The sequence below is a fragment of the Nanorana parkeri genome, unplaced genomic scaffold, assembly GCF_000935625.1.
Source record: "Nanorana parkeri isolate BGI_ZX_2015 unplaced genomic scaffold, ASM93562v1 scaffold332, whole genome shotgun sequence".
NCBI lineage: Eukaryota > Metazoa > Chordata > Amphibia > Anura > Dicroglossidae > Nanorana > Nanorana parkeri.
This window is the reverse complement of record NW_017306600.1, coordinates 606,234-615,688: the sequence shown is the minus strand read 5'-3', so window position 1 is coordinate 615,688 and position 9,455 is coordinate 606,234. Positions and strand designations below refer to the sequence as shown.

Here is a 9,455-nt window from a genome sequence, read left to right as displayed (position 1 = left end):
CCACCCCCCCCCCCCCCCCTCTTCTGCTCCAGCTGTGGTATGTCCCGCAGCATCCTCACATCTAATACAAGTGAATAGACTGTATCAGATGTGATCATGTCAGCGGAGCTTAGACTGCCGGAGCATGGGGGGGAGAAGAGGCTGCAGGGACAGGTCTAGCAACCAGATGGGATTAAGAATCAGGTGAGTATTTTTCTTTATTTGAGCCCCTAGAAAAAAGTGAGCAGTTAACCCTTGAAGTGCAGGGGTAGCCCCACTGCAAGGTTTAATTTTGTTGCAGGTAAAAAGAGAGGAAACAATAAGTGGTTCCTGAGGCACTAGGAGGGATGACTGATATACCAACTCACAGAAAAGACACAGAATGCGAGATTATTGAACATCACAGTATTTTCAAATGTATCTGTTTCAAAGTTGCAAAAGAAAAGATACATTCTGTGCACCACTTTAAAGTGACATTAAGGTCACAAATGTTTCCCCCCCCCCCCATGCAGCTTTAAGGACTTACCTTAAAGGATGCCTCTTGATCCAATCATCTTCTTCTTTTCACTTGTATTCAGCAATCCCTCCAGCGCTGGTGGTGCCAGTGTTCTGTCGAGAATGCCGACCCAGTCGAATCTGCCGACCTGACCATCTGCACACACCGGCATGAACGAGAAAACAGCCATTTATTTACAAAATATTTATTTCCAATTCTTAATTGTGACCGTTCATAATATGCCATCCATGGCTGTAAATGATGGATGGCATTTCATGCACATTCACAATTAACATCGTAAGCAATTACATTATTATGTAATTGCTCGTTCATGCTGGTGTGTGTGCAAGCGCAGATGGTCACAACGGAAAATTCGACTGGGTCGGCATTCTCGACAGAACAACACTTTCTGTCTATATAACCATATAATGTAGCATTATTAGCATCATGCTCCAAATATTCCGGCATATTTTGGATGAATACAAAATTAACAAATCTAAAAAGGTAACATATATCGCCATTTACGTATATATAATAACTGTTTTTTCCAGGAAAGCAAGTATTTTCTAACCATTGCTTGTAAATCGACTTGAGGGTTCCAGTCTGAATCATACAGAATCACCACATCAGCAGTTGCCAAATTTATTCCAAGGCCTCCGGCACGGGTACTCAGCATGAAGATGAATTTTTTGCTGTTGGGTGCATTAAATCTTTGTATGGCTTCCTGGTAATAAAATAGTAATAAACATATTAGTTATGTTATCCTACACATTGCATTTGTTTAATTTAGTGTAATAACAACTCCTAGAAAGCATACACGTACATATAATTGTTATGTTTTTGAGTCCTTCAGTTGTTTATTAACCTCGATCCTTGATTTAAAATGTCTGAAACAGTAACCTATGTTTCTCCTTTCCACAGAACCTTTAACATAATCATTTCAATAAGATATAACATATTCTGCTTCTGGAATTCTGTATATCTTTCTGTAGAAATCACCTGAATTTATTTTAAAAAAAACTCTTCTGAAAGGTTTGCTTAAATGTCAAGTGAAAGGTAGAGAGACATCTAGGAGGACCAGAGTATTTTGTGCCTTATGGAAAGTGTCATGTTGAAAGGTCTGTTGCAACCCACAGCTATTCCCATTCATTTTCTAATCTGCACTAAAAACAAGATTGATTTGTTGCTAGGATTGACCCAGACATTGCTTCTTTTGGACACTTTGATCATCAAGCTCACTATTTGCTTAGTTCATGAATATTTATGAAATGGTTCTGTGTGAAACTGCGTACTAGTCTACCTACTCCCTAGAATCACCTGTGTGTCTTTAAAAAAAAGACCACTAGATCACTAGGATCTATAACTTTTATCATTTGTGTTGTCCTAGGTCACTTTATTTATCAAAAAGCACCTTGCAGACAGACATTTATTTTGTCCTCGCTGTTTTACATTGGTTAACTGTAACGCATGTAAAGACTATCACCAAAGTATTTGCTTTGTGGCCCTTTTATGAAAAAAATGAGAACACTGATATAGCTGTGATCAAACGATCCAGTGCTAGCAGAACCTTTTCTTAGAAACAGGTGTGTTGCTAGGATTGTAAAAGACCTGGGACACCCCCAGGCACACTGAAGAGGTCAATCCTGCGGTAAACAATTGGCACGGCTAGGTCACGCTTAACAGTGGGAGTAGCCTAAAGGGGGATAGTTAGTCTGAGCTCCTCACTGTATACACTGCACACACATGCCGTAGAGTCCCTGCATTCACAAAATATGCTTTAAATAATGTGTGTCACACAGATGCACATAAACCTCAGGGCAAAGGATCATTTAAAAAAAAAATAAACTCCATTACATACAATTTTCGGCACACAGAATACAGACAGCTAACATAGGAACGTACAGCACAGGGTGGCGATGTGGAATAAGGAATGTACAATACAGCATACAGAATGAGGCAATGTAAATTAGGGAATGTACAATGTGGCATACAGAATAAGCTGGTGTGTAATAAGGAACATAAAGTGCAGAGTGCAGAATGAGGTGTGGAATAAGGAACCTACAGGGCAGTGTACAGAATGATGATGGGGTGGAATAAGGAATGTACGGCACAGTGTATAGAATAATGGCAGTGTGGAATATTGAACACACCCCGCAATGTACAGAAGGACGGTGGTATTGTAAAGGGTATGTACTGAAAGATTGCAGTATGGACTAGGGAATGTACAGCATTATATAATGGGGAGTATAATGGGGAGTTTACTGTAATACAATTTTTATATATTGGCAAGCGTACAGTATTTTGTTTGTCACACTCACTTTCTCATTGTGCAGATGAAGAATCTGGCTTGACATTCCAGATCACTATTCCTCTCTTGCATGCAGTTAAAGCCTCCATGAATACAAGTGCCACAAAATGACAAGGTTCAGAAAGTGCCTCACACAGCACTGCATCTGAGGTGATAGTTAGCAGGAGTAACTTCTTAGCATGGCCATGGCAGGGCGGTGCTGACCCGGGAACACTGTGTCTGTCATTCAGTCACAGTTATAAATTACAATTAAAAAAATAACGGGCAGTTGCAGCCCCAAGACTCAGGGCACCTAGCGGGAAATGCGGGGCACATATCCCAAGTGTCCACTGCTAGCGATGCCCATGCTAAATAAGGAAACACATTTTAAAAGTTACTAAGGCTAGCCTGGAAGCATAGATTTTATCTAAGGCACAAAAACACATAAAGTGCAGCAAAAGCACTTGTTCTGCGCACTTGCCCCGTTTGGCTTAATACAACCATGAACTGGCAAATCGATTGCTCCGTACTATGTTAAAATGAACGTGGACTGCACTGTATGTCAATAATGATACAACAGACCTTGTTCAATCTATTGCTAATCTGACAAACTACTTTAATGCTCAATGCCCATTTTAAACATCTGTTATCATTCTGCACTGTATTTTAATCTGATAAGTGTTATTGTGTTTAACAGCCACTACATTAGCACCTCACCAGGCACTGCATATAATTACTATTTAGTTATGTTTTCAAATATATTAAATAAACGTCATACAATGTAACTGCTGATCCTGAGAACTGTATGTAGCCTACAAATATTCAATAACTATTTTTAGGTTAAATGATAAATTCTCTGCAGCTCTGAAACCTTATTTAACAGGTTTTACAGGTAAATGGGTCCATTAGGTATCACAGTGTACAAAAAACAGATAGCCAAACAGGGCTGTCAAATCCTTTAATTGTGTTCTGTGTATCTGTAGGCAAAAGGTATCTGATTTTACCTCCCTTTGTTCATGTTGTGTCTGTCCATCTAGGCGACAGTATTCATAGCCACGCCACATGCAGTAATCTTCCAGGATGTCAAGCAGTCGGGTCATTTGACTAAAAATCAGAACCCTGGAACCTATCACAGAAGAATAGGAACAATACTGTTGTTATCCTGCCACAAACGGTGTACAAAGATGTAATCACATTTTAATCAGTGAAGCAATCACTGAAACGTATTTTGATGTCCTTCTATGATTTGTTATTGAAGTAGAAATGGATACATGTTTCAACATAGCAACCCTGTGAATCTCAAAGTAAGCAGGCATCCTATAATGTATACTTTCCACAAAGAAAATATCTGGGAGACATTTCAAAAGCACAAATATAAAAGTTGAAAAAGGTTTAGCAAAATGTATTATAACACTGCCATCTAGTGTTAAAAAAAAATATTATTCTGCATGATCACCCATTTGAAAATGCCAGTGTACTGTTTGCACTTAGGAATGTTTTTTTTACCTTGTACTAGACCATTTTCCTAGTCACGAGACCTGTGGGAGATGCCCTATACAGGTCTATGACTTCTTACTTTGACCTAACCAGTACTGCAGAGGGCTGCAGTTAGAAGCTGCAAACAAAACTGTTGCCCTGGAAGGCTGCGGATGTCTTCCTGAGGCTGGTAAGAAGTGAAGGAAGGGTGTTGAAAAGCAGTGAAGGAGGCGGGGTTGGTAAGCAGTGGAGGGGGGGTTAGTAAGCAGTGGAGCTGTGCTGGGCTTCCTGGCATATATTGCTATAGAAGTTCAATAGTTCAGATAGCTTTAAAGAAGATCAGGAAAAAAAATTTAATAACCCTTCCAGTGGGTCTACCTTCACACTGCAAGGGTTAACTGCTCGTTTTTTATCTAGATTAGAAAAAAAAGTTACTCAACCGATGCTCCAAGCCGACTTGTTCTTAGACCGGTCCCTAGAGCCTCCCCAGCCCTGCAACGTTCTAAGGTCCCATAAATCATCATGTCTATACAGTGGGGGGCATTTATCAAAAATGGAGCAGACAAAATCTGGAGCAGATTTGCACTGCAGCCAACCAGCTTCTCTCTCTCATGTTCAAATCTTATTTGAGCAAACTGTAGAGAGAGGCTGATTGGTTGCCATGGCAACGGCTCCAGCTTCCGATTGCTCCAGTTGTGATAAATTCCCCCACTGTGCTTAGACGTGAGGATGCTGAGGAAGGTTTCCAATGCTGCAGCGGAGGAGGAGACAGGCAGAAGGGAGCGCGGTGACAGCTGGCTGGCTCGGAGCTTCAGGTGAGTATAGCTTTGCTATATTTGAAACTAGACAAAAACGATCACGTAACCTCTGCAGTGTGGTGCCTTGATGATTTTCAATGGTTCACTATGGATTCAATATATCCATATACTCGCACTGCAAGATAAAATGAGCAAGCAGCAATCTTTTCACGTGCTAACCAGGTTATAATGACAACACATGAATTATTATGAGTTCTTTTTGGTTTAACTCTTGTTGTTGCTGCCGCCATATGAAAAAGAGAGAAACAGAAAACAGCAAACCAAATATTTACCTTGTTCCTTCAGTTTGGAAAGCAACTTATCCAAGGCCACCATTTTTCCACTGTTGTAAACTAGATGACTGTCATTAGTATAGGGCGGACCAGGCTCTGCCCCATCAAACAGGTACGGATGGTTACAACACTTGCGCAACTGCATTAGTATATTTAATAGACGCATTTTGTCCATTTTACCAGCGGAATTCAGGATGTCGATGTCTTTCATTAAAATTTTGGTGTACCTAAAAACACATGGTACCAATTACTGCTTTGTGGAGAAAATACTCAAAAGGGACTAAAGATGTTAAGATCATTTTTTTTAAAAACCTACCACACATTTCTAAAGATATAATGGATAATTATTTTAAAACCTCTTTAACCACCCTTCAACCCCGGCACATTGTGATTGAACAGTCAGACAACGCACCTCCCAGGGCGGGTTGCTGCATTTCAACAGCACATATTTTGTAAAAAAATATTTTCGTATGCTGTGTGAATAGAAACACATAACACAAACTGTATACTGTATAGAAAGGTTTTCTCAAATTTGATTGCAAAAGTGGAAATACATTCAGGAAGTGGAAACATTGCCTGAGAGAAAAAGGGAGGGCAAGATTCCGGATTAACATTCTGCAAATGCTAGCTGCCTGGCTGTTATACTGACCCTCTTGTTCCAGTCCTTTCAGTCACTAACTCAGAACATGTACGCAGATAAAGGCTTCTGATTTTGCTCTGACTTTCCTGACCTGCACATTTGTTCCAGGTGAGTGCCTCAGTATTAACGCAAAGGGAGAGCATACTAGCCGCAACTCGCATTATCAAATGTACGCCAACAATGGCATTCCCCAGTTTTCTCTTTTAAGTCTTTTTTAGTAGGGATGCACTGATACCGATACTAGTATTGGTATCAGTGCCGATACCGAGTATTTGGGCGAGTACTCATCAAAATGCTCTGATACCTTCCCCGATACCGGAACTCCCGGTCAGAGGGAGATTTCCGCTGACATGCAGTGCCGTGAGGGAATATAGAAACTCATTCCCGGGCCAATCGGAAGCTGGGCGGGGGGTAATGACCCACCTCCCAGCTTCCTGATTGGCCAGGAAGCCGGCTCCATGCTGATTGGCTGAGAAGCTGGCTTCCCGGTCAATCAACATCGAGCCAGCCAAACATCCGGCTCAATGCTGATTGGCCGGGAGGCTGGCTTCCCGGCCAATCAGCATTGAGCTGGCAAAACAGCATGGATTTGGCTTCGTGGGCAATCAAGAAGCCTGGTGGCGGATAATGGCACATCGCCCGGCTTCCTGATTGCCTGGGAAGCCGGCTCCATGTTAGCGGTAGTACCAGAATCGGCAATCGGTATCGGTGAGTACTGAAATATAGATATCGGTACTCGTACTTGAGACCGAAAATCTGGTATTGGTGCATCCCTAGTTTTTAGTAATACCTTGCAATCAGCTATCACGCAGCTCACAGAAGCATAAGATGGAACTGTTTGCTTTATCACCAATCACAATTCAAATTACAATTTGAATCTGATGGGGGGCTTCAAGAAACTTCCTATTCCAATCTATGGGAATGACAACATGGAGCCTACTGCACAGTGGGCATGTAGGGGTTCTCGGATGACCAACAAAAGGGAGTGTAGCTTTAAAGGGAACACGCTTTTTTATCTATTTTAGTCTATTTGTATTTACATAATTTTATCTGCACTAGAAAGAATATTAGATTCTGTGACTTCACAAGGAATGCCTCCATCTTCCAGTAACAACTTTAAATGCATAAACATACTGTGAAACTTGTAAAAGAAGGATAAGCTCAGTCTTACCATTCCCTTTGCATTTTACTAAGTCCAAGATAAATTTTGACTTCTTTTTTCGGTGGAAGACTCTTTTCTACCTCAGCTTTTATGCGACGCAAAAGAAATGGCTTTAACACCTGGTAAAACATTTATATTTAGGAAGCTTTATTAGTAACACTTTAATCTTTGAAAGTAAATGGCCTTCATATAGGCAAGATCATACTTACAGCATGAAGTCTTTCAACAAGTTTCTGATCCCCAAGACAGTTATTTGTGTCAAACCAAGAGTCAAAATCCTGTAAAAAAAACAGATTTCACAAGAAAGGTAGATCAAGTAATTGGAACATTAAAAAAGGTAAAACAAAACACAATAGACTGAATTCTATAGCACACGTGGTAATAGCCATAAAGATCGTTATTTTAAGCTATGTGATTTTCATTGTCGGCTCCCATTGCTGAAAATAACGATCATTATGGCAAGTAATGATTGTTATAGCTTAGTGAACTGAGCCTACTGTGCTTCTTAGATTCCAACTGTGATTTTCTAGAACAGAGTAATCTGAAAACATCTGATTAGTTGCTACAAGCAACACAATTTTCTTTTCTTTGTTCGGCTTTAAAATGTATAAAACATCGCTCTGAACCATAAAATGCAGAAATGATGAAAAAAGAAACAGTGCAAATTTTAAAAAAAGTAAAGTTTCCTTTAGCAGAATCAGATTTGTAGGTGCAGTTATTATTAATGTCACTTCTGCAATCTGGCACTTTAACTGCACATTGCAGAATTTACTAATGACCAGCACTAATAAAAAAAAAACAAATTCAGCATTCTATAATTTAGTTATGTGAACTAGCAGAATATAAAGTAGTGTATTTAAGGCTATTTTTGTTTAATTACATACATAGCCCTAGAAAATGTCACACTCATAAAAGAACAGCTAGAGACTTTATAAAGAAAAACGGTTCCAATTTTACTACTGGACATTCCCCAGAGCTGATATTTAGTTGAGTCAATGTAGGGAGTGTTGTCCATAGCAAATAGTCTAGTTATAACTTTTATTTACTGCTAAAAGGAACGGAGGAATCTCATTGTTAACCAAAACAACACAATATTGGTCCCACTTTTCAATATAACCCAGTGGATGATTCTAACAAGTCTACAGTCAATAAGACCACAATGGCCAGGACTTCACACAGCTACAATTTACCTGTTTGTTTAGTTTAAAGTGACTAAAGTGTAAAGTCATAAAAGTAATGCAAAAGGCTTTGTAGCGGGTACCATAAGCTGCAAGTTCCCATCAGCAAAAGCTTGTCCATTCAGCAATCTATCTTCTGCAAGTGAAAAGTGTGTGTTTACAGTGCTTATCGGGCATTAACTATGAGTGGGTCAAAAAATTCAGACTGGTTGGTGAAAGGTAATGAAATGTGTTCCCTGTTTAGGAAAAAAGCCATTTGCAAATAAGTCAGTGATTCGGGAAACAGTGCTGTCCAAGACACTTTAAAAAGAATTCTTGGCTAACCATGAACACAGTAAAATGCATACAAAGATTCAGGTGCAGATATCATGAACAGAAATGTGTGCTAGAACCAACAAAGGTGGGGCAAATTGGAAAAGCAACTTCAATTTCAAATAACATGGAGCAAGATGTTATTTGGGAGCTTGACCCTTTACGTAGTTGTTAGGTGAAAGGCAGTTAGCACCTACATTACTTAAATAAATTGATTGTAATGATCTACATTACTAACATTATACTTTCTAATGATTATCTCAGTGTTTTGTGTGATGAAACTACAGACATCTCAGATTTAATACAGCTGATTATGTACAATAAAGAGACTAAAAAAAAAACAAATAGTTGCAGGTATAATGTGCACACTCCTAAGCCCCTTTCATACCTATATGTTTAGGTGTGATTAGGGATTCCTGTCTGCAACTTGCGTTTTCTTGCAGCAGGAATCCCTAAACTGCCATTTACAAGCAGCAGCTGCCACCTGTTCAAGTTAATAATTGGGTGACAGGCGCTGCATTTAAACGCTGGCACATCGCACGTGATCGTATGATCGTGATCCCTTGACACACGATCCATGTGACCAGGGAGAGTGATTGATTGCTAACCACAGGTAATTGTATCACAAACTATTACATGCGGTGTGCCGGTGTTTAAATGCAGCGGCTGTCATCCGATCATTAACTTGAATGGGTGACATCTGCCACTTGTAAATGGAAGATTAGGGATTCCAGCTACAGGAAACCAAAAGTTCCTGATGCAGGAATCCCTAAATCACACCTAAACACATAGGTGTGAATGGGACCTAAAGGTGCTTTCTTATACCTGCAGTAGC

The 9,455-nt window shown here is 39.9% G+C and overlaps 1 protein-coding gene across 1 annotated transcript in view; it reads right to left on the bottom strand.

Moving 5' to 3' along the window:
- LOC108788552 (probable global transcription activator SNF2L1) overlaps positions 1-9,455 on the bottom strand; it is a 114,051-nt gene that overhangs the window by 60,952 nt on the left and 43,644 nt on the right. Inside the window, exons 9-13 of the mRNA XM_018558341.1 lie at positions 7,340-7,408; positions 7,140-7,249; positions 5,329-5,555; positions 3,767-3,888; positions 1,047-1,199 (exon numbers count right to left, since the gene is read on the bottom strand). Of these exons, the coding sequence (XP_018413843.1) occupies positions 1,047-1,199; positions 3,767-3,888; positions 5,329-5,555; positions 7,140-7,249; positions 7,340-7,408 (681 nt within the window). The remainder of the gene's footprint in view (positions 1-1,046; positions 1,200-3,766; positions 3,889-5,328; positions 5,556-7,139; positions 7,250-7,339; positions 7,409-9,455) is intronic.